We start from the raw sequence: 26,189 nt of genomic DNA, 5'->3' as shown, positions 1-26,189 counted from the left end.
AGAGGAGAAATCACGGACGTGAACTTCAGGGGGTGCGGCTTGGAGTAGTTCTGAGCCAACAGGCAGCCCCTGTGGGCGTGGTAGGTTAACATTCAAGAATTTGTATACAACCGACCGAGCAGCTTGTTCTCGCTGGTGCAGTAGTGGCAGAACTGTTATGACACGACCAAATTCTCTCATTGGATTTGAGGCCCACACCATGGGGAGAAATTCATGCTTGGTCAGAGGCCTGTGACTGGGATGTCCTAGGGGCTAGGCGGGAAGCTGCTGCTGTGGTGTGGCTAAGTGGATATGTTGTGCCCATCAAATAGCCCTCTAAACCTTGATGTTTATTCCCCTAGACTGCTGCTCTCACCTTTAGTTAGAGGCTTCGTTTTGTGTTTTTTTTCAATATTTTATTGTTTAAGAATATTTTATTTTTTTAATTTATTTGAGAGAGAGTGTGAGGCAGGGAGAGACGGGGGGATGGCCACACCAGCACCTCCAGCCACTACAGATGAGCTGCTGACACATGTACCACCCTGTGCATTCTATTTATTGTGGGCACTGGGGAATCGAACCTGGGTCCTCTGGTCTTGCAGGAAAGTGCCTTAACTGCTAAGCCTTTTCTCCAGCCCCTTATTTTTTTATTTATATATATGAGAGAGAGAGAGAGAGGAGAGGATGGGTACACCAGGGCCTCTAACCACTGCAAACAAATTTCAGACATGTGTGGATTCTGGGGAATCAAACCTGAGTCCTTAGGCTTCTCGGGCAAGTACCTTAACCACTAAGCCTTCTCTCCAGCCCCAAGAGGCTTCTTTTCACAGTTGCCAGTAACTGTTGGGGAGACTCAACTCATCAAAGTGCTCAAAGTGCTGAGAATAAGTGACTCTGGAGTGCTCGGTGAGAAAGGAGACAGCTTTGCCACCCCTCCACAGCTCGGGGGACATTCAGGGAAGCAGACAGAGAGTAAACGTTAGAAAATGGGGATGGGTGCTGTGGAACCTGTGTTCTGGTCACTGCAAGCAACCCCAATTGAGCTCTCCTCTCTCTCTCTCTCCACACATACAGAGAAGGACACCAAAGTGCAGGAGAAGGCTAACTGAGAAGAAGGGGTTAATGAGGGAGGTAGAGGGAAAGGTAACAGAAGGTGATCATGGTCAAAGTTCATTATATTCCCATATAAAATTAATTAGTCAGTCATGTTAAAAGACGAGAATATGTAGGAGCAGCTCTAGAGTATATGTGTCCCTAGGGAGAGAAGTTCCCCTAAGCAGAGTCCCTTGGATGGCTCCTTTGGATATAGGCCCACCAGTGTTTTTTTTAAAAAATATTTATTTTATTTTTACTTATTTATTTGAGAGAAAGAGAGAGAGGGGCAGATACAGAGAGAATGGTTGCACCAGGGCCTCCAGCTACTGCAAAGGAACTCCAGACACATGTGTTGCCTTGTGCATCTGGCTTATGTGGGTCCTGGGGAACTGAACCTACGACCTTTGGCCTTGGCGGGCAAGCGCCTTAACTGCTGAGTCATCTCTCCAGCCCCACTGCCAGTGTCTCTGATGATGCATGGAACGTGCACGACTCAGGCTCACTCAGGATTTCCAGGAAGGGAACCAGAAGGAGCCTTGGCATGGAGTTGAAGCTACACTGACAGAGTGGAGAGCTTCTCTCCCTCGGCAGGCACCTCCCTTGCTTCTCCCTCCACGGAGCCTCTGCCACACTTCGCTGTTTTACAGTCATGCTGAAAGAAGCTCTTAAACGTCTGCTGCGAAGCTCTGTGCTCCTGCTGGACAGTGAGCGGTCCGGCTTACAGGACAAGGGGCCGGGGCCTTTTAACGCCCCCAGCTGCTCCATCCATGCTGGAATTTCAGTGGATTCCAAAGGCAGAACAGTAATAGCATTTACAACAGGCCTTTGATGTTATTGGTGGAAAAAAGGAGAAGGTAAGAGCAGAGGGGGCTCCGTCATTTCCGTCATTTCTGTCAGGAGCTTTTAAACCTTTGACCCCCAACCTTTTCGGTGAAAGACCTTCTTCCATGTGGGGTTAGCAGCTTGCTCAAGCACCCAGAATTCGCTGGTGTGCCAACGTTTTCTTGCTGGGAAAGTACTGTTGGAGTCTTTGGGACGATCTAGTGTCCCATGTGGGGGTTATTGATGAGTGACCACCAATGTCTGTCCTGGCTGGGGCAGGGCTGGGCGGTGAGGCTCCCGCGTGATGTCACACAGCCCAGCAGGTACAGGTGAGGTTCAGAGCCTGAGGATCTGGCTCGGGTTTACACACGTCAGCTGGCGGTTGGCCCTGCACATGCTCTGAACTCCCGGGGTGCTGGCGGGCACACCTTCGAGGGATCCCAGAAGGGGCCGGCTCTGTTGGTGGGAGTCTCCTGGGCGGACGGAAGTGACCCGCAGTGCCTCGGAGGGAGAGCCGCCGGGGCCTCGGCCGACACGGCGTGGCCTCAGTCTGCCTGCTTGTTCCTGCTGTCTTTTGGTTGTCGCACAGGGAACATTTTTGTGCTCTGACTGAGTGAACCAGGGCAAGGGAGCCTCCTCCGTTCGTTCTCACAGCCCAGGTGTCCAGGACCGGGAGCAGACAGGGGACCTAAGTGTGTGCGTCAGGCAGCATGCTTGAGCACTGTGTGTGTCGCACGGTGAGGCCCAGTCTGGGTACCCAGTCTGCTGGGTAACGGGCTGCGTGTGGTAGGGAAGGCTGGTGAGCGGACAAGCTCGCTGCACACAGGTCCACAGGGCTCGGCAGTGGTCCCAGCCTACCTGAACTGCGGAGGAAGGCACATGACCTAGTGGCTAAACTGGACAGGGTATCATAAGCACTGCAGGTTTGGAGAGAAGAAGATAGGTGGTACAGTCTGGCTTATAGGTATGTGAGTCTTGGGACCATGACAGTCCCCTTCTCCATGGACAATGAAGTCCAAAACTACAAGTGGCAGCTAGTGATCAAGCTTACTTTGTAAGTCCCACACAATAAGAGATTAACAATATTGCTAACAATAAAACAGAACAATCATAAACACATACTGTAATAGTTTCAGGAAGGTAATCTGTCCTAATGTATCTGACTGTATAACCTGCACCTTGTTTTCAGAAAGGAGCTCACCTTACATAGTTAAATCTGTGTATAAAAGCCGAACCCTATTGTTGCAGTCCAGTTCGCATTGCTGGTAGAAATCACCCAACCAAGAGCAGCTTCTGGGAAAAAAGAGATTTATTTTGGCTTACAGGTTCGAGGGGAAGCTCCACGATGGCAGGGGAAAATGATGGCATGAGCAGAGGGTGGACATCACCCCCTGGCCAACATAAAGTGGACCACAGTAACAGGAGGGTGTGCCAAACACTGGCATAGGGAACCTGGCTATAAAGCCCTTAAGCCTGCCCCCAACAATACACTCCCTCCAGGAGGCATTAATTCCCAAATATCCATCAGCTGGGGAGCTAGCATTCAGAACACCTAAGTTTATAGGGGACACCTGAATCAAACCACCACACCTATATAGCTAAGACATAGTAAGGAAGCCCAAACTCTGATAGTGCTAAGAAGTAGGTTGTATAAGCGCACTGGCTTTCAAGTCAAAACACTACCCAACTCCTCTACTCTTTCCCCATTTGGCACTGGTTAAACTCCTTAACCAGTTTCCTCATCCATTTGAAGCCTACCGGCCTCCCAGGATCAGGTGCTGGGAAGAAATGAGCAGCACAAGGAGCCCGAAAGGTGTTCGCAGTGCTTGAAAATATTATGGCATTCTGTAAACTGTACTTCTCCCTGTGCTTGTTTTCATTATTATTTTCTATTCATGAGGAACTTTGGAGTGCTTTTAGTTGTTGACTGATAGGAATGATAAATGGGATGATGGTGGCGATTAAGTGGGCAGGAAAGTCCGTCCGTCACTCGCTTTTCAAGTGCTTCTTGTCTGATTTTCCACAGGCGAATGTATGCATCTGGGGGATGTGGCTACCGAGTAGTCAGGCAGCATGCTGGCATTGCTGGTGGCTCTCCTTTGACCCCAGAGGCTTCTGGGAAGTCTTCTTTGAGGGGTGGCTCCTGCTAAAGCACCGTTCTCTTTGGCAGAGCCGTGCAGGGGAAGGGCGGCTGACGCTCCAGGCCCCGTCCCAGCCCTCTCCGTAGGACGAGTCTCATCTTGCCCTCCTCGAGGACTCCCCAGGCTTCCTCCTCCAGATGCAGGCTTGGGAGAGAAGTTGGAGCCCTGTGACTGTGTCTGGATTTCTGTCCCTCATGGGGAACGTGTTTGCACTGTGCTCTGGTGTCGGAGTACAAGAGTATTCAACTTGGCGTCTCTAATGAGACTTGGGGTGGATCATGTAGTTCGTCTGAGCAGATACTAGAATTCCCCCCCACCTCTTGATATTAGGAACTAAAGAGACATGAGATATAAGGAAATCATTGTAACGCTCTGGAAATTAAGTTTACTATGGTTCTGTTCTTGTTTTCAAATTCCATTACTTGCCTCTGCTATATTTGGAACACTAAAATAAGGCTTGAAATCCTGTCTTGTTGATTATTTTGGATATAACACAACTTCCAAACCTTACTTTTGCTGATCTTTGGTTTAAAAACTAGATGGGGCAAAGTCTGTGTACACTCACTCTGCGTCCTCAGTGCTTGGAGCTGAGGTACCAGGTGCACTTCACGCAGACCTCTCCTCTTCTTGCACTGCATAAGCATTAGGAATCCAAACATGGGCTGGAGAGACAGCTTCGCAGTTAAGCGCTTGCCTGTGAAGCCTGAGGACCCCGGTTCGAGGCTTGATTCCCCAGGACCCATGTTAGCCAGATGCACAAGGGGGCACACGCATCTGGAGTTCGTTTGCAGTGGCTGGAGGCCCTGGTGCACCCATTCTCTCTATCTGCCTCTTTCTCTCTCTGTCTGTCATTCTCAAATAAATAAAAGTAAACAAAAATATTTAAAAAAAAGAATCCAAACATATTTGGGGGGCTACTAACTAGACATTTGAATTATTCTATAAAAATATTGCGATTGATAAAGACTGTGTCACTGGTAAACATTTTATCCTTTAATTTCCATGCTTACTTGTCAACGAAAATGTACCATTAGCAGATTTCAAAGTAAGTGGCCTTTTCTCTTTAAAGTGTAATGATTCTTCACATGTCTCCATGTGACTTCCCTGGGGACGTGCGGCTGTGAACCCTCTCATAACTCTCCTTGCTGCTTTCCTGTCTGGTTATTTGTTCTCTCTTGTCTTGGCACAGATACTGGGAACATTAGAAATATGTGGGATCATGCTTGTGTGTGGGAGCAGAGCCATGAACACATGTGGGGTGGCCCATGGGGAGGGATGGTTCTGTTAATGCTTTGGGGCATCCAGTAGGTGGGGCCTTTAGAGGAGAAGCCTGCAGATTTGCTGATGTGTGGGGTAGTAAAGACAGATAACACTTACAGAGAACTATTTATTACTTTGTTAATGAAAAGCAGTACTTAACGTTTGTTAAGGAGCATAGCTGGATTTTATTGCTATACGATGGATGAACTGCACTGTCACCAGAATGCAGTGCAAGTAGCATTTAGGTCTAAAGTCATTGGCAGGTGTGTCCATCCTGTGGCGGCATGCATTCCAGTACAGCTGTGGATGTGCCCAACACATGTGTAGAAGATAATGCCATATCACCATGTCAAAAGTTTGGGCATTCGTGGCCCTAAATTATTAATGAAATTAGCCTCATATGCCTATATGCTTGCAATGAAGAAATGGTGAAATTTCTACTGCTATTTGCATAGTGAGGTATGTTCATAGACATGTGCACACAAGCAGTCAGGAGTTTGAGTAGTTCCCAACAGTAAAATGTACTAGGTTTTGGAAATAACAGTTTTTTGTTGTTGATTAGCTTTCATTGTAAATCTGTATGTATTTTCATTGAGAGATAAGATTTTCTAGGGTTAGGGCCAATTTCATCCATTCACTATTCATTATCTTTCTTATCTTAACATTTATCTCCTCCTTATAGATTCTGCTAGCTATTAGTATGAGTGCTTACCATAAAGATATTCTTAAGTCACTCCAGTTGACATTGAATGTATTTTTTTATATATAGTACTATCACTTCAAAAATATATATCCATGCAGGAAAAAATAATGGTGTGTTGTTTTCTGACATGTGAATATTTCTAAACACGACTTCATGGTTGTATCTGCTGTATCTAGTGACTCCAGCCACTGCAAATCAGTTTCATGTGTCACATTGAGCATCTGGCATGCACAGGTACTAGGGAATCAAACCTATGTCCTTTGGCTTTTCAGGAAGTGTCTTAACCACTAACCCAGTTCTCTAGCCCTTTAAAAAGTTTATTTTTATTTTTATTTATTTATTTGAAAGAGAGAGAGAGAGAGAAAGAGGCAGATAAAGAGAGAGAATGGGTGTGTCAGGGCCTCCAACCACTGCAGATGAACTCCAGATGCATGTACCACCTTGTGCATCTGGTTTACATGAGTCCTTGGGAATGGAACTTTTGTCCTTTGGCTTTGCAGGGAAGGGCTTTAACCACTAAGCCATCTCTCTGGCCCTGTATTTCCTTTCCCTTCCTCTTTAACCCTCTTTTTTCATTTCTTCCAGGCCCACCACATGGGCTCTCAGACCATGTTGCTGTATGTATTTATTTCCTTTCTCTTGATTTTGTACTTCCCTAAATAAATATAATAATATAATAATTATCCTTCTCCATCTTGTTTTATCCAATTCTTTGGGGTTCAAGGACTTTCCTTACACTCCCTGTAAACCCCGTATCAGGTACACTCACCTAGCAAACCAAATCAGCCTACTGAACTCTGGTGATTCATGGCATGACAGATGTCACAGCCAGAGTGCCGTCACGCCCCAAAGTGACTTTTCTGTAGTGCAGTACATCAGTGAAATGTCTAGGGTACACTAGAACAGTTTCCTAAAACTTCCTTTGCATTTTGCCATGAATCCCATGGTGCATGTCACAATGGGTGACATTGGATCATGTCGACACTCCATCGCACATGCAGGTGAGGTCGCCATGGGATGATTTCATCAAGGCCGCTGCTGTGACTGTGGGGAAGGGCTCTTCATATCCCGCTAACAGCGGCCCAAGGAGACCTTGTTGAAAGCTTGTTCTAGACTCTCCTGGTCAAGGATGTGGGGTGTGCCCGTAGGGGACTGACTGACCCCCCTCTCTGGTGGTGCCGTGTTGGCCATATGTGAGTGAGTCGGGAGTCTCTCGGCGTCCGCCTGGGATGATGTCTTCCTTCAGTCCTTGGGCCGTGGTCATCCTGTAGGGATCAGGAAGACGCCTCGAGTTCCGGAGAGGCTGCAGCGAGGCTCGTGCTATCACGGCAGTCGCTCGTGGGCGTGGGTTTCTTGGCATTGTATTTTTTCCCTGTGTCATTCTGCCTTGGGACCTCATTTTATATGAGATGAATGGTTATATTGACTCTAGCATAGTCTAGTGGGCATTACATGCAGGAACCCACGCATCTTAATATCTGCACTGCTAGTAGGTGCTGAGGAGGCCTGAGGGACCAGCCACTCCCTCCGGATGGGACTCCGACAGCAAAATCATCTCTAGCTCTGCTGGTCATGAATCAGTCCCCCAACCTGCGTGTAGACCACGTGGGTATCTCAGTCAACCAAGACTTCTGCACCTGGTTCCTCCAGCGCGACTCATGTGTTCCCCTTGCTCATGCCGCTCCCAAGGGTCCCCTTGCCACGTTTATTCCTGTGGATGCCCTTGTGCTCTTGGCTGGGCACTGCCAGCCCACTCACACATTGTTTGGCAAATTACTCCTTCAGGGCACTGACTGAGCAGATTTTGATTTCTCCTCTTTTTTTTTTAATAGGTTTTTTTTTTGTTCATTATTTATTTATTTATTTGAGAGTGACAGAGAGAGAGAGAGAGAGAGAGAGAGAATGGGCATGCCAGGGCCTCCAGCCACTGCAAACGAAATCCAGATGCATGCTCCCCCTTGTGCATCTGGCTAACATGGGTCCTGGGGAATCAAGCCTCGAACCGGGGTCCTTAGGCTTCACAAGCAAGCACTTAACCACTAAGCCATCTCTCCAGCCCAGTTTCTCCTCTTTTAATGTACAATTTTGTATACAAACTTCAAACCTTTAAAGGTGGACTGCATCCATCTTATAGCCCCAGGGAGACCAAAACAGTTTCTTGAGAAGAGAATACGGCTGAGGGTAAATTTCTGAATATCCCTCCTGGTTACGCTCAGGCTATAGGTTTTATGAGCAGCCCAGGCTGTTGTGAGGAGATGTAAAACTCAGTGCCTTTCATGCCTAATGAGACCCTTAACGCGTAGCATGGCGACAGCCAATGTGAAAGTGAATACGGACGGCTCTACCTGGCACAAACATTTTTACTATGCATTTCGATTTAAACGTGTCAAGCCAATCACAGATTTATAAGGTTGAAAGGCTGTTCCACTCAGGGCTGTGATAGGACACAGTCTTCCAATCTCCGCTTAGTGTAAGAGGACTCTGGGTCTACAGACAGCCCCCTCGCCAGTGGGCAATAAATCATGGCGCAGCTGTTCGCGTGCACAGTCGATCGCTCGCCCGCCACCGTCCACGGCCCCCGCCCCACCTGGTGGAATTTTAATTCCCTCCGCAGGATTGATTCTAACCAGTCCCGTGCGTTACTCTCCCCGTCTTCCATTTAGCGTGTTCGTCTGCTGACAGTAGAGTACACAGCACTTAGCAGCTGCTTTGTGGAACCATCCGTCAGGAAATCCTATGATAAATAGGGGGCAGCCAGCTTCAGTGGCACTTCCTTCTGCTTCAGCAGTTTTTACCTGGCTTTGGAGAAGTCATCAGGGGCTGTTTTGTCAAGGGCCAGCGCCGGCGCTGGCTGTGCTGGCGTGACGCACTGCGTGGACCCCTGAGCCGGCGTGCCCAGCTGCGCTGCCCGTGTGCAAATTACGCACCGCGGGGGGCGGAGTGGTTGTGGCTGTTGGCGACGGAGGCCTGCCCGTGTCAGACGGCTGTTCTCAGGCAACGACGGCGTGAGGACGTGGGGCTGGGCCACGGGGACGACAGGGCAGGCCCGTCCTGCTTGGGTCGGCCCAGGCCGCACACGCAGGCCTGCAGCCGGAAGAGGGGCTCCCCAAGCCGCTCCACGAAAAAGGGCTGAGGAGGTGTGAGTTCCACCAACAGCCAACACAGGCTGCAGTTGGTCACTAGACTCCAGCGGACCAGGAGGAGTGCCCTTGACTACAACCAGATGTCTGCTAGTCACAGCCCATCCACTAATTCTCTGTTCTTTATTTAAAGTTAACTTCAGAATGAGGAATTCATGCATTTTCTTGGGACATAAACACACAGTTGGTGTAAGCAGTAGTACAATGTACATGAGCACTAATTTTCTTAATCTTAATGAACTTTTCTGACTAGTAAATTATATTATCACCTCTAAATTCCCTGGTGATTCTACTTTGTGTTTTCTTTTAAAATATTGTTTTGTTTTGTTTTGTTTTTTTCTTTTTTCATTCTGAAAAGGAGACAGTAAAACTGAGTAACTCTAAATATGGAAAGAATAATGTCTCAGAATTGGAAAATGGCAGTCTCTTCAATGTTAGTGACAGCGTTGTAGGTCTTTTCTGGGGAAGACATTTTATACTGCTCAGGTACACCCTTAATTTTATAGATTTACCTTGTCCATCTCCTTCGTGTGCATGGAACCACACTCCTTCATTGTAGATACTAGTGTAAAACATGATGACTGTTATTTTTAGATATAAGAGACGTGTATTAAGTATAGAATAAACTCACACATATGTCCCTGTGTGTTTGAAATATGAAATTGTACTTTGCCATAATTCATAGTTGCACTGGCATGGAGAAAACCACATCCTTTTATCTGGTAGATCGGATATTAAGAGTGTAGCCTCAACCAAAAAGTGAAGATGGAAACACCCGATCTTCCACCACTGGCATGGTCGTCACAAAGTCCCATGAGGCACGTGAGAATCCTTTCTGGAGTGAATCATAACTTACAAGTGTAGTAGTAAGTTGGCTTCTCGTTATTGCCACGGGCAGAAGATGGGTCTTGGGTAAAAAGTCTACAGCAGCGCGTATGTTTGCCTTGGCGGTTACAGAGAAAGGCATGGAAAGGAAAGGAGAGAGACCTCCTGTTGCAGTCTCCCACCTCACCCTGCCTGGATTCCCATTCACGAGGGTTCCTTTCAGAACTTCAGAGTCGTTTCCTGAGTGTGTGCCAGACTTTCACACTCAGCGCTAAGACCGTTTTACTCAGCTTATGTTGTTTGAAGGAGGATGAAGACCTTCCATCAAAAGTGGTTGAGTAAGGGGAGGGGGACATGGCCCAGTGGCTTAAGGTGCCTGATTGCAGAGGCTGCTGGCTGCAGTTCAATTTTCTAGCCCCTCCCCCCCCAAAGCCAGGCAGGCGTTTGTTTGCAGCAGCAAGAGACCCTGGCACGTGCATGCGTGCGCAGACATGAAAATAAGTAAACAAAAACTTTTTAAATGGTCAAATAAACAAGACCATCTTGGCTTTCAAGGGGTTGGATTTTAATCCTCAAGATTTCTGAGTTCCAGGTGCTAAAGAACTTGACAACATGTCTCAATAAAATTTCACTTCAAACTTTCCAACCAATTATCAATATATGCATTACAAAAGAACTGATTCTCACTTGCTTAAGTCCTCAGTGGTAAACTTAAAACATAATTGATTTGGGGTTGGGGAGATGGCTCACTAGTTAGCAGTCATTGCTTGTGAAGCCTACCAATCTGGGTTTGATTCCCTAGTACCAACGTAAAGCTAGATGCATAAAGTGGTGCATGCATCTGGAATTCATTTGCAGTGAGCGGCATGAGGCCCTGGCATGTGTGTTCATATTTTCTCTCTCTCAAAAAATTATTAAATATAACTGATTTCTTTGAATACATTTGTAACTTGTGTAAGGTGTGACAAGGGTCCGGTAGGTAGCGCGACCCCTTCCTGTGGAATTTGTAACAGTGTGTGTGTCATAGCAGCGGCGGTTTGCTAATACCGGAGTGCTTCCTGCCCTGCTTCTGTCCCACACGCTTCCTCCTTACCCAGCCTTACAGTAAGCACCCAGCTCATGCAGAGCGAGCGGCATTGTTCAGTAGTGCAGACGCCTGCACAGTTTTCCAGGTTCTGGGTGTGGAGGAATGCTAGTAAAGTCCCAGCTTGGGCTCCTCCCTGGCAGACCGCAGGCCTTCTGTCAAAGCCAAGAACATCATTTTGTTATATTTTCACTCTTGGGCTGGAGAAATTCCTTAGCGGTTAAGGTGTTTGCTTGCAAAGCCAAAGAACCCAGGTTTGACCCTCCATGACCAACATAAGCCAGATGCACAAGGTGGAGATTGTGCCTGGAGTTCATTTGCAGTGGCTGGAGGCCCTGGCGCACCCATCCTTTCTCTCTCTCTCTCTCTCTCTCTCTCTCTCTCTCTCTCTCTGCCTCTTTCTCTTTGTCTGTCTCTTTCTCTCTCTCTCAAATAAATAAATAAGTAAATAAAATATTTTTAAAAATTAAAAAAATTTCACTCTTACTTTTTCTGTTTAAGCATAGTGAGTGTTGAACCACTGAAGGAAAACAGTAAGGGCAATGCTCAAAACAAGAAGTTATGCTTACCATTCTCTTCTAAAAGCTACTTACTGAGTGAAATTGTAAAGTCACAGAATTATACAGGGGAGGAGGTCACATCCATTTGAATCAACAGACACATGCAGTGATTAGCCTTGTCCATCTCACGCTGACGTGCATGGTTGTCAACCTCAGGAGGTGCAGTCCACACCCTGGCCAGATACTCAGCAAAGACTCCCCTCCCCCTTCGGGCCTGGTTCTGTGCCCTCCAGTGGCTGCCCAGTGGCTGTGCAATGCGCCTCCTTGGGACTCGTCTTTGAGCTAGCTAGCCTGAACACTAGGCACAACCTCCAGACTTCTACAAATTACTGGGAACCAGTGTAAGGATTGTTGGGTTTGCATACCAGTTCCCAGCAGTGCTCATGATGTGGGGCTCCTGGAGCATCAGAGCAGGTGAGGATCCTGTTTAAAGAACATGGTCTATTTTTTTTTTAAAGATTTATTTATTTATTTGATTATTTGAGAGTGACAGAGAGAGAAAGAGGCAGATAGAGAGTGAGAGAGAGAATGGGCGCGCCAGGGCTTCCAGCCACTGCAAACAAACTCCAGACACGAGCGCCCCCTTGTGCATCTGGCTAACGTGGGACCTGGGGAACCGAGCCTCGAACCGGGGTCCATAGGCTTCACAGGCAAGCGCTTAACCACTATGCCAATCTCTCCAGCCCCAAGAAGAACATGGTCTATTTGCTATGCTGCCACGGAGTGCTAGAGTTAGACCCTCAGGTTCAGGCCTTTATTTCCTGAAGTTCACAGGGAAAAAAGTCAGCCATGCTTCCAGTTATAAAAATCTAGTAAGGGCTGGAGGGGATGGCTTAGTGGTTAAGGTGCTTGCCTGCTAAGCCAAAGGGCCCAAGTTCAATTCCCCAGTACCCACATAAGCCAGATGTACAAGGGGGTGCATGCATCTGGAGTTCGTTTGCAGTGGTTGGAGTCCCTAGCATACCCATTTTGCCTCTGTCTCTCTTCTCCCTCTCTCTCTGTGCTTGCAAATAAATAAATTAAAATTAAAAATCTATTAAGACTCACCACTACTTTTTGAATAAAATTTCATATTCAGATTTGTGAGAATAACGGGTGCACATTATTGCAAGTGAATGTGGACAGAAGTTATTTAAAGGAGGAGTGTGTACACAGAGCATGATGCCAGAGGAGGCACAGGAAGGGAGATTCTGAGTCCTGCTGAGGGCCAGGGCCCCGTTTCCCGCACTATGAGTTTGATGGGATCTGCTCACCTCTCTAAGCTTCGGCCCGTCCATCTTCCTCTGGCCGACATGAAGACAGGCTGCTCTGGCGCTGGGATTATGGAGGTCTACCCCAGTCTTATGTTAAAAAGTGTGTGTGTGTGTGTGTGTGTGTGTGTGTGTGTGTGTGGACATAGGCACATACATAATAGCAGAGACTGGATAGGGCACCCTGAGAAACATCAAGGGCATAAGAGACTATTTTACCATGCTTTTGTATAAAACTCCTTTGACTACAGCTTTCCCTCTGGTGTTGTGGTTCACAGCCTTCCCTGTGCACACAGTGGGGAGGGGCTTGTATTTCTGTCCCCCCTTTTGCTTTCCTGGTTGGCTTTTAGCTGCATTCATAGACATTACTTGCTCTGGAGCAGGTATACATTACCGACCAGATCGCTGCAGGACATCATGGAGCTTTGCCCTTAATGGTCAAGAATTATTCTAGAAATTCTTAACGGAGATTCAGCATGTTGATGTCGCCTTGAGGTGGGATGTTGCTTCAAAGCATTCATTTGATGTAGGGTGTGATTTCTTTCTTTTGCAGACCCTCCTCATCTCTTCCCTGCCTTCCATCCTCCTGTACCAATTGATGCCAGACATCATGAGGGCCGCTACCATTATGATCCTTCTCCTATTCCTCCATTGCATGTGTAAGTATGAAAACCTCATCTGGTGATGAGATGGAACTAAATGTCAGCGTTTCCAGCCTCAGGACGATTTGTTAGTGTCATTCCTTCTGCGCTTTGAAGATGGGTTGAAAGTGTAATATTCATTTTTGAGATACAGCAAGGCTGCCTGCTTCTAGATTCACTGAGGCTGATCCCTGCACTTGCTAAAGAATGTCTGTGTCATGAGTTAGGTGCCAAATAATTCCTATTTATTTTGTTAGCCTGTGTTCTGTGAGCTGTCAACACAGAATTCAAGAGTTAAAACTTAGTGCAAAGTTGCCACTTAGACTATGTAGTTAGGGGCTGGCAAGATAACTTAGTGGATAAAAGTGTTCATCTCACAAGTGTGGAGACCAGAGTTCATATCCCAGTACCCTGTACATGCCAAGCATGGGTGGCACCTGCCTGTAATCCCAGCACTTGGGAGATGGACAGAGAACCCACAGCGCAAGGCAAATTGGTAAGCTGTGGGTTCAAGGGAGAGAGCCTGTCTTCATAAATAAAGTGGGCAGCCTCCAAGGAAGATCTCAACCTCAACCTCTGGCCTCTGCACACACATAGACATGTGTACCTCCACACACATGCCCACACCCATGTGAACATGCCTATGTATGCAGAAAGAAAAGACTGTGTGTTGGGATGAGACTAGGTTTGACGATTTTTATGTTAACATTTTCCCATGAAAGCTCTGATCTGGGAGTCACCATAGATTGTAATGAAATCTCTATGGTACATGTTCAGAGGTCCCGTGGTGTGTCTACCAACAGTCACTTTATTGATGGAGAATGTCACCCAAACAAAATGGCCAATGTGATTGAGCACATGGTTTACATAAAGATAAAAGGAAAAAGTGCAGTGATAATATGTATTAGAAAAGGAAAATGAAATCTCATGGAAAGAAAGATCATCTCGTCTGGTTTGGAGAGGAAAAGTAAGAAGAGTGGATTTACAAACTAACACAGCATTACTTTTGAATGACCGTCCAGAAAAGTGCCAGATACTATAATTGGAGGCAGCTTCTGAGAGAAGTTCTCCCTTGCTAATGGCCTTGATATACGCATTTAGTCATATGTAATAATCACCTTTCATTCCGAGACAGTGAAGTTAGAACAGCACAAATAATGCCGTGAAGAATAACGCTGGTTATCCAGGTGGCAGATTGTGTCGCCATGGCTATTAGTTACAGCTGTGTAATTACAGAGTGTGCTAGAGAAAAATGAAGTTGTTTTAAAACAAGTCCTCCTCTGTGAACAGAATTAATTAATATTAACAGTTCTAACTGCAGGCCCAAGTACACATATAATATTTTACCAGCTGATTTTTTGGATCCATCTCCTATTACTGAATTGTAATTCAGCTCAGATTTGCCTGGAGGTAAGTAATAAATCTGTGATCCAGACTTCCATAAGTATTAAAGGAGAAGTGGGTATTTATAGAGGGAGAAGACAGAAACTCGTGACTTTTTCTTTGACTTTTCACTGTAACACAAGTAAGTATTTACAGGGTTGTGAAGCTAAAAATACTCACACATAAAACCAAGGGACCAATTTAAGAATCTCCTATACAAAGGGAAGGAAATTCCAAATTCAGTCTGCAACATGACATGTCATTCACCCAGTTAATCAGAGCTTTTATGGTACAGATGGGACCATGAGGATCTCACATGAGGACCTGCCGCATGTACTGAGCATGCAAGGCCCTGGAGACAGTGATGGCTAATTCCTCCCAGCCCTGAATCTTCACGATGAACCAATTTTAGTCAGTTTTCCTCTAGCATTGGGGAGTTGCTCTTAAAATTCATGTTCTAGATAAGTTTTTAAAACTGAGTTTAAATAATAAGCTGAACTTTTTTCTCTATAGCTTGCCTTATAATTAGATTCCAATGCGCATCCATCAACAAAAGTCCCATGCCTTTGTTCTTTGGTGGAAGAGAGTGATAGCAAGTTTCCAGTCCTGTATGTTCTGGGCCCTGCCTGGGTTCAAAAGCCCCCCCCCCCGACAGGCCGGCCTGGAGATGGCTGGTGGTGGAGCGGGGAGTTAGGATTCGGACTCGGAATGGAATTGGAAAGGCGCTTGCGTCGCCGTCTCGCTTTGCCCTTCACCTGTGCTCTGGTCACCGGCCACTTATGCTCCTTGTGCTCTTTTCACTCCACGGAAACGAGCCGGGTGACTTGCAGGAAGAGTTTGCTGACACAGGCTCGGCTGCAAGCTCCAAACAGTGGCTGAGGGTTAGTGTGTGAGGGACCATGTCGCTTCCCTGTGACTCCTCTGACCACTTGTAGAAGAGTCATGCTGGCAAATATGGCTCAATGTACCCAAATCTTTTATAAATAAATAAATATATATGTAATGTATAAATTAGTTAATTTACTTCTTTAGTTGAAAGAGAGAGGAGAAAGAGCCAGAGAGAGAGAAAGAAAGAGAGGATGGGCACTCCAGGGCCTCCAGCCACGGCAAACAAACTCCAGATGCATGTGCTACATTGTGCATCTGGCTTTATGTGGGTACTGGGGAATCAAACCTGGATCCTTAGGTTTCACAGGCAAACGCCTTAACCACTAACTAAGCTATCTCTCCAACCAGTGCCCAAATCTTCAAAACACATCTTTGCTGTGAGTAAAACAGTAACTAGGGAAAATGAAAAGATTTCACCCCGATCTGAATTACCAAAGTATTTGCTGTATAATTGTCTTCAAGAAAATGAGATCAAATGAGTCCACTAAAACTTGAGAATGAATCTTTTTAATTAGAAAAAGACAAAATTTGGATATATTTTCATTATTTTGTATATACAGTTGCTCTTGTGGTGCCAACTTTAGAAAATAAATTACAAGTCTCTGGAAAACAAGGATCTATGCTAATGAAAATGCTGACAGGTCTCTGTTTAGAAGGCTGGCAGTCTCTGCAGTAATTAAGCTATCATATCCCATCATTAAAGCTTCTATTGAAAACGGGTTATAAATTGCCCCTCTTTTTAGATAAACCACCCTATATTAGGGCATCGATGATATGGTGTAGAATTAAATTAAAATCTCATAAAATGAAATATGTTCTGTATTAGCTGTTTGACACTTAATTTGCTTCTGAATGAGTATAGGAAATCACAAATTAACCTGCTTTTGTTTTTCCAACCATGGCTTATTAGGTGTTAGAACAACTGTAATTACAGCCTAATAATAACCAAGAAGCCTTATAAATATGTACGGAAACATGTCAGCTTGTGTTTGAAAACCTAGTTTGTTATCTGGAATGCCTTTAACTTACCCTACTTGCTCACAGTATTGTCACAGTTCACAGCCAGGGAGTACAACTTGGGTAGAGAAACTGAAGCGGATTCAAATGTCATACCGCAGTGTTAGGATTTGTTCATGTTAACTCAAAATCATGAACTTAAATTTAAAAGGCCTTTGTAGGCCAAGGTGTGTTGTATCTCGTCCTGACCTGTCAGCGTAAATGTTCCTTCTGATTTGGGGGACCTCTGGATTGTGTTCATGCAGTCCGGGTTGCTTCTTCAACACCGCTGTGAGAACTGGTCAGTGTTAGACTTCGATGAATTTACTAGGGCTCGTTCCTAGACAGGTGGGGTGTCCCTTGTTCTCCAAATCATTTGTTATGATCACAAATTCTGTATTATAATAAGACACAGTGTATTATTTTAAAAAAGAGGTGACAAAGACTATTATATAACATACTAGATGCCGAAGTCTACTATATAATAGACTGGAGCACAAAGTCTAGTCTATTGCTGAGAGGTTTGTAGCATTGACAGAACCTGCTCCTATATGCATAGAATTGAGGCAGTAACATTTTTGTGCATATGTTGCTTGATTTTCATATTTCCTGACTTGATTGATTAACTTGATTACATTACTATCTGTTTTCAAAGTTTCCTCTGAAAAAATGTGGACAATTATATCCTCATATTTCCAAGTGTGTATTTTCCATGGTCATGGCAAACATAACTTTTCTTTTTGCATTATGAGTATGTGTGTATTTAAGTATTAAAACTCATTAAGCATGCTTTTTTATTTAAAAAAGTAATTATTATTCATTTTGAGAGGTCCAAATTATGAAGTACTTTTCAATCCCAGTTTGATTTCATTTTTCTGGATCTTCTCAGTGGGAGTGGATTGGGAGGTCTATTCTGAACACATAATGTCTTTGAGCAAAGGTTTTCTTACTCATGGACCAATATGAATTGATTTTGGATCATCCCCTTGCTTCATTTCCCAAAGCATGACCCTTAGTTACTAATCCATTGCAATAATTCGAGTCCCGCTGCTCTGATCCCCTTGCTGGTGGCTGAGAGCTGCAAACAGCCCTGCAACCATGCCGCAGCCTGAGCCGCACACCAGCGTTGGCGTGCTCAGCGTGCACTCTACTGAGTCCTTTTAGAAAAGTGGCCTCATCTGTGCTCAGCTCTTTTCATTGAGTCAAGGTGGCTTTTTCTGGGGCTGCCTGGCTCACCACAGACACTGCACCTCAGTAAGGAGAAGTGGCCCACTTCGCAGTGACTGTGGGACTCGGCCCAGGGAAGATGTTCATATTAGCTGTGAAATAGAGTGCCCTCGACAAAGGAAGGTTTTGCCCCTGTGATTACACTGCCTCTTAGGGATGAGAGCAATCGGTAACCCTCAGGTTTGAAGAGTGAACGCATTCATTACTTCCCAGAGAGAGAAAGCTCTGAGAAAAGACACACCATGGCAGGAGATGCTTGGGACACGAAGCAGGACGCCAATGGCCAGCGCTGTGCTCAGTCCCTCCCTCCTGCCCGGACCTCAGGAGCTCCCTCGTACCATTTCTGTGCTCATCAGGAGCTCATATGATATTTGTTCAAGAAGGCTTCTGTCCAGCCTCTTACTGAAAACCTTATTTCGGACCCACCGTCATAATAGTGATTTCATTCTCAGGGAACCTCCAGTAAAACAGGGAGATTTAGCAAGATGGTGCAGCTGTGTTCGGTCCATATCTAGTTTGGAATATGTAGAGGTGAGAAAGGAACGTCCTCCAGGCTTTATGCTCTCTCACAGTCATTACTGACACTGATAAAGAATAATGGCATATCAGATTATATCAAGTATTATCACATGTCCATCCAGGCAAAGACTGTATGTCTCTTTACCTGTACCAGGTTAAGTCTGTGCCATTCCTATTGCAGATCCCATATGAGGATCGTTTGGATGATGACAAGGGACCATCGCTTGTTAGGCGACTGTCATCGTTTTTCTTGTCATTTGTTTACTTTGTTGATATGCCTCACACCAACAAAGCTAAAACCCTCAGGATTTACTGCTAAAAGTCTATTAAAAGTCCCTGTGGCAAGTGCTCCCCGCAGCCTCACTGGTCCTTTGATAAGAGCTCACTTCCCACTGTAGAGATGTGGGTCACCTAGAGGTAGGCACTAGCTGCACATTCTGTAGCAGGCACATCAAAAAGCAATTCACAATCTTAAATATACTCTTTAAGAATGCCAAACTTTCATGGATAAGTGACCAAAGAAATGAGTAGACAATCCACATGAAAAATATATGTATAATAACCACAGCTCACGTTGACAGCTTTCTATGGTCCAGGCCTGGTTTTCAAGGCTTCCTGTGATTATCAGCCCCTTTACTGAAGGTTTGTACATAGCCTAAGTTCAAGACTCTGGACATCCTGGCTGCAGAACACATGCAGCTTAGGAGTGGCCATAGCCGTGTTTTGACTTGGGCACCAGGCTACGCAGCCCTTCCCCTGGCATTCCAGCTCTGCAAGTGATACCCAGCTGCCCACCTGCAGCTGCTGAAGTTCGCAGTCCCTGGACAAGCCTCGCTGATTCTAACAGCGCCAGCAGGTGCGCGTCGCGCTGCCGGCCCGCAGTGTCTTCTGCAAGCTGCCGAGATGGACGCGTGAGGAAGAGCCGCAAAACCCGCACACCCAGGCTTCAGAACCGAGATGCCTCTCAGTAGCCAGAAAACAGGTAGCCACCCCTGCACGTGGCTGTAGAGTCTGCGGGGCTCAGTGGGACGGTGTCCGTATCCAGCCACAGCGTGGGGTGCTGTCTGCTGACTCACCTACTCCACAGAGTGCGCGTCACCATGTAATTGCATTCGAGAAGAGCACCACCTAACGATCAGCGCTCACCACGGGGTACTCAATGTAAATCAAACCCTGTTGGATCAAGTTCTGGAACCTTCATCCTTCAGATATTGGTGGGTATCAGACATCTGGATACCAGAGCACCAGTGTCAGCAACCACCTGAGCTAGGCTGGGCTCCCTGCTGCTCTCTGTACTAACCAGTGCTTGACCACAGCTTTACTAATAGGGGCGTAGTTGACGAAGTGTGACAGTGAAAATGTCAACTGCGAAACCTTAAAGACAAAACTTTCCCAATGCCTTGTCTATTTGCCAGCGCCATCCTCCAACCTTGCTTTTCGCCCTATTCCCTGCTTTATTATTTTTCTTTCTGTAACCAGTGCCGTGCATCCTATTTCCTATTTTCAACCCTTTCAATTGCTGTTCCCATGATTTGTCATTGCAATGTCATCTCAGTCCAAAAATAAGTAAGTCAAATTGGTTATCATTTCTCAGAATTAACAGAAAAACCCGAAAGCCTTCAAGAATGCCCTGCCATCTGCACTGGCAGCGCCCCTTCGCTGGGCTAGCTCAACGAGTGCACCCCACCTCTTACTTTCAAACTTCCCGTGGGCTGGCAGCGTACTTTCAGATCAGCTCACACACATTTGACCGTGCAGCAAGAAAGGCGCACCAAACAAACTGCGCTTAAACGGAGCGCTTCTCTGTTTGCAGTATTTCTAATGATTGAAATATTGAATTCGGTCCCTCGGTTGAAGAGAAAGCGGGTCCTCATTACAGCACACATCCAGGGGGTCGGGGTGGCAGCGTCTTGGATAAAATTCCTATGTTCTTTGTGCCGTGCTCAGCAGCAAGGTCCGGGGGCAGATATTGACTGAGCCATTCACGTCCACTGAACCGGAAGCTGTGGACTCTATAGAGGCGGCTGTCAAACCTGTTGCGGGGGCCTGGGAGGTACTGGACTGTAACCAACATTTTTCTTTGAGTACAATGCTTCCACTCATGTTAAGCCTGGCTTCAAAGAAAACAGAAATTTACTGCCATCATTTTATTTATTTTTCAAAATATGGGTTGGAGAAAATTGAGCTTTAACAGACTTTGTCCCAACACCTGGGGTGGGGGGGTATATCATAAATACTACCTCCCAAACCGAAGCTGGGGCACTGCTTCCTGTGAGGAGAGCTCTCCCTCCCTTAGGCACAAAGCTTACTTTGCATCAACCAGAGACAGGCTGTTTTCCCCAGCAGCCCTGCAAGCTAAGTTCATGTCCCTCCTTTTCCCCAGGGAACCAAAGGCCCAGGACACAGGGCTACCCCTGCCACTCACTTTTTGTGACTGCTGCTTCCCCATTCCTGCTCCAGGGAAACTCATCCACCAGAAAAGTAAAACACTGGCAGATAGGTTTCCCGGAGTGGCCTGTGAACTTTTTGAATATTAGCTACCAAATTCGTTAGAATTTTGTCTCTTAGATGATCTAGGCTCACTGCAAGCAAATAGCAGGAGAAAGATGGATTTTGAACCCATCCATTGAATGTCCAGTAGTAGAGGCTGATTTTATGAAATTTGATTAAAAACAATTTTGCCCGTTTTTAAGTTTTGATGTGATCTATGGAAAAGGCATTCCAGAACAGTCGTGGTGCCATTACATTGCTGTTTGGTAAAAATTAGCCTCAGATGGCTCCTTGGTCCCATTTACTGCCTGGCTGAGCGACATTGTGGGGATTGCTTAGAATGGGAGCTGGACTCAGTCAGGCACAGTGCGGGAACTGGCCACTTTCTTCTCTTGGGCTGCATGTCCAGCCAGGAGAATGAATGCCAGGCAGGGATTGCCTTGGGACATGAAAGTGTATGTCAAGTAAAGAAAAGAAGGGAAGTCTGTAACCTGAAGCCATAGAATGCTAAAACCCCTTCACCTAATACTCTGCCTCACACAGCTTCTCAAATGTTTGAAACTCACAGATGATGAAAGCTTTTTTTTTTAATGGACTACAGACAGGGAGCTGGTAGAGACCCTTACATGAAGTTCTCTGATGGGACTGTTACAGAGCAGGAGTTTAATCTAAAATAGAGCAAATACTAGAGTTGATTATCTGTATCATTACAGAGCAAGGCATTGCCTTATTTTACTTCACTCACTATCCCTTTTATTTTTCCTAAAAGATTGTTTTGGGTGATATACTGTAACGCATGTGGCACTGAACTACTGGCCCGGGCGCCCTTTCAGAAGTGAGCCCAGTGCTTAATCGCAGGCCTTCCCACAGGTCCTTATCGCCAAAAGCTGCTCAAACCCTAGAGGCAGAGTACCATATTCTACACGCCACTGAATACTCACTTAAGCTTATCAGTAGATTTTCAGAATATACCTCTCTTCTGGACAGGAGGAACGTTTCATCAGAAAAAGAAAAAGAAAAAAAAAAGCAGACGAAACAACCTTGCAAATGTTTTGTGTTTCATCCGGCAGTCTCCCTCCTGCTCAGCAGGCCCAAGCCCACTTCTGCTAAAGAACATCCCCACAGTAGCCTGTGGGGAGGAGTGTTCCAGGACGTGGGAGAGTCTCAGAGAAATGGAGCCTCAGTTCTTCTTAGTGATGGCCAGAGTGGCCTTGGTTCCTTGTACTGGATGAAATTTGCTTACTCCCTGGTACTTCATTCTGGTGGTCTCAGCTACAGGCTGTACCTGGGCTGAGTGGGCGGCAGCTCTGCAAACCTCTGGGACCCCCAGCCTTCGGCCTCATCCTTTCCTTCCAGGCCAAGGGAGTCAGTCTACTCTTTCTGCCTCGGTTGAGCTTCTGCATCTGATCGCTCACCTCCCGAGGTCCAGCTTGGGCCTTATTCTTGGGCGGGCTTCCTAAGGTCTCCTCTGGCCACAGAGCACCTGCTTGGGATTTTCTACCTTGGCTCCCTGGAGACTGTCGCCTTCCCTGCCCGTGGGGAGCACTCTGCTGGTGCCTTAGTGCCTGTGAGTTGCTCTGAGCAGGGAAAAGGTGCAGGTGCCTCCCAGCACCTAATGTAGAGCTGCCTGCCTCTTCTCTTTTAAGACTCTGTCTTACAGGTTTCCCCATGAAAGTCCCTCGCCACCAGGCAGCCCCTGTATGTGGTTTCTGAGGTGCCTGGTGCCCATCAAGGTCTGAACCTCATCAGTTAGCAAACCTGAACCTGCAGGAATTATGTCACCTTGTCACCGTAAATAATCTCCCAGGATTGTCAAGGTTAACATGCTTCTCTCACTTCCTGGAATCCAGCTATTCCAGACATGTCCAGCCTGCAGTCTATAGGCCATATGTGTGTCCCAGAATAGCTATAAATACATCCAACTCATTTGTAGATGACATGTTGCAGGGTCAAAAGGTTGGATACCCCTGATGGACCCGAGAGCCAAATAGGTGCTTGGAAATGCATTCAAATTGGGGTCTAACTTCTGCCAAGTTCGTAAGTGCATCTTATGTGACAGTATGTGGGGAATAAAAAGCATCAGTTAAATAAATGATTCACCTCATTCACAAAACAAATAGCCAGCCAATCCGTATTACTGGACTAATGTGTGCGTTTAGGATAGCTTCTGAAGGAAGTATTCCTACCTTGCTGTAACCAAGTCTTGCCTCTAAAACTAACTCTGCCTTCAGGGAACAAAATTCCCACCATATCAGCCTGTGTTATTTTCAGTATATACTGCACACATCTGTGAAAACTTTCAGAAATAAGTGTAATTGTAAGTCATAACAAAGGCAGTCAGGCCTCTAATGGGCACTCTGTTTTTTTCTCATATCTTATTGGCTGGCTATAACAGACTAAATTAGAATTAGGTTAGTTTATAGTCATGTAACATATGTTTAGTACAAGTACTTTGCTACTTTATATATCTTAATTATGCTACTGCATGCACACATACAAACACATGCCCACTTTTGTCTGTTTTCCTTGCAACCAGCCCTGGCGATGAGGTGGTCCAGGCCTCTGTGGTGTTCCATTCTAATGGAAGAAAGGTCAGTTTAAAGTATTTTTAATCTTTCTGGTTTTTCGAGGTAGGATCTCAGTCTAGCCCGGGCTGACCTGGAATTCACTAGGTAATCGCAGGGTGGCCTCGAACTCATGGCAATCATACTACCTCTGCCTCCCAAGTGCTGGGATTGAAGGTGTGCGCCACCATGCCCGGCTTTAATCTTTTTTTTTTTTTTTTTTTTTTTAATGATCACACCCTGGCCTTGGGTTTTTGGTTTTCAGGTCTGCAGTGGTACATGTAGTGTACACCACCCACAATGAGCAATCACCCAAGTCAGGGCTCTCAGGAAATAGGGTCATTATGGCATTGGGCTGGAAAAAAAAAAAAGCTGTCCTGAATCCTGGTGACAAGGGTCTGTCCTATGGGATGGTGTTGCTGTTGTGGGTTCCCCACCTGCTTTGCGTGAGAGGCCCTGACCTGTCCACGAGTGGCTCTTCGTGGCTGGAAGGTGGGCGGCAGGTTACGGGGATCTGACTAGGCTGGGTTTGCTTGCAGAGGCCTCTGTGAGCTGAGGAACAAGTGGACATTGCCCGGTAATGAACTCGCGTCACCCTCTGCACCTTTCCCCATCTTTTCACCATGTCAGACGCAGACTTCTGAGTCGGAGAGGTCGTTGTTCCTGAGCACTGGGATGAGCGCGCTGGCCTGGGGCTGCTGCCTGTGGGGGCGTTGAATGGGGAGGACTGCAAAGCAGGGCGGCCCCTCCCCGGGCGTGCAGAGGAGCCGCCTTGGCTGTTTGCTTTGCGAGGCGGTCTTTGATGCAGTGTTCATTGTTGCCGCGCACTGGGGTCTCAGTGTCCTCAAGCCTTAGAAAAGGCCATTGGCTGGTCTTTGTTTTCTTTGTTGAACTGTTTATTTTGCTTTCTTCTCACGAGGTTCCTTGGCCTGCTCTGACAACGCTTTTCTGCATGAATTGCATTCCTCCTAGCCACAAGTCCCCTAATTCTTCCAGTCCATTTGACACTGGCCTGTGTGATTAGTCTATAGCTTGCATCTGCCCAGGGTCTTTGCCAGGCAGAGTGCTCGCTGAGTGCCCCGAACACGGGGACCTAAAGACAGTTTTTAACCTCATTAGTGAGGAGAGTTGCACTTCATTCCACTGTAGGACTGAGGCCACTCTGCAGCCATTACTAGATTTAAACCCAATGGAGGAGGCTACTCAGCCACTTGCTTCCTTTTGAATGTGAATGAGGCAGTTGAAGGAGAGTAGTTCTGATTACTATACTCCTCAAATGTTCTGTGTAGGGTTGGAAGAGCATCCATTCACTCCATTTAAGTTAAAAATCACATTTCTAGAATCAACGTTCATATTCTGAATTTCAGAAATTTCTGTCTATGAATTACAATTTTATCATCTACACAAAGCACATTGCCCTCTCTTTAGAAAGAATGAATATAAAAAAATAAAAATTGTTCAGATATTTTAACCATATACATTTCTTTTTATCCTGTATATATGTTGTTTTTGAAGTATGGTTTACAGTGGGGCAGAGGAAAATAAGTGACAGACTGCAAAATTATATCTTTAGGAGCTGAGAAGATGGCTCAGCGGTTAAGGGTACTTGCTTGCAAAGCTGACAGCCTAGGTTAGATTCTCTGGAACCCACATAAAGCCAGGTGCAAAAACAGGTGCAAAGCCTTTGGCATTCATTTACACTGGCAATAGAGCCTTGTGCTTATGGACACACGCACGCACACACGTGCGTGCAAAACTAAATAAATATTTTTAGGTTATGTCTTTAAATCCCTATTAATAAAGAACAAATAACTTTTGTTTTGTTTATTTCTATTATTTATTTGAGAGCAACTGGCAGACAGAAAGAAAGAGGCAGAGAGAAGATGGGTGTATCAAGGCCTCCAGGCACTGCAAATGAACTCCAGACACATGCACCCCCCCTTGTGCATCTGGCTAACATGGGTCCTGGTGAATCGAGCCTTGAACTGGGGTCCTTAGGCTTTGCAGGCAGGCGCTTAACTGCTAAGCCATCTCTACAGCCCAAGAACAAATAATTTTTAATGCTTTATACCCTTGTTACAGGTATTGGCAGAACAGTATCATAGAACTACATGATATCTAGCTACCTTAAGAACCTTAAGAGCAAAATTCTTTTTTCTTTTCTTTTTCTTTTTGGTTTTTCAAGGTAGGGTCTCAATCTGGTCCAGGCTGACCTGGAATTAACTATGTAGTTTCAGGGTGACCTCAAACTCACAGCGATCCTCCTACCTCTGCCTCCCAAGTGCTGGGATTAAAGGCATGCGCCACCACGCCCGGCTAAGAGCAAAGTTCTTTAAGATTCAGCTGTGTCCGCCCCCCTGCACCCTGTGTTTTTAGAATTTCTTTGTTCTTGATTGTGTGTGCATGAGAATCTTGACTTTACCCAAGCAAGAAAGGAATGCTATGCCTCCCTGGGAGCCTACAATGATTGGTAGCTTGTCTAGAAATATTTTTTTTTGGTCGGGGGGGATTTCCAAAAAGAAGACTGAAGTGTTTGTCGAGGAAGAGGGAACATAGCCGGTGATGGAGGTCATGTAGTTATGAGGGCCTGTCTGTTATATTTGCTCACCTTGAGGTGGGGTG

General features: G+C 46.0%; 1 protein-coding gene across 3 annotated transcripts in view; it reads left to right on the top strand.

The window, feature by feature from the left end:
* Gli3 (GLI family zinc finger 3) overlaps positions 1 to 26,189 on the top strand; it is a 316,254-nt gene that overhangs the window by 169,570 nt on the left and 120,495 nt on the right. For all 3 annotated transcript variants that reach the window (XM_004668858.2, XM_045135527.1, XM_045135528.1), the window contains one exon: positions 13,413 to 13,518. In XM_004668858.2, the coding sequence (XP_004668915.2) occupies positions 13,413 to 13,518 (106 nt within the window). The remainder of the gene's footprint in view (positions 1 to 13,412; positions 13,519 to 26,189) is intronic.

The sequence above is a fragment of the Jaculus jaculus genome, chromosome 16 (assembly GCF_020740685.1).
Source record: "Jaculus jaculus isolate mJacJac1 chromosome 16, mJacJac1.mat.Y.cur, whole genome shotgun sequence".
NCBI lineage: Eukaryota > Metazoa > Chordata > Mammalia > Rodentia > Dipodidae > Jaculus > Jaculus jaculus.
This window is presented reverse-complemented; position numbering and strand designations above follow the sequence as displayed.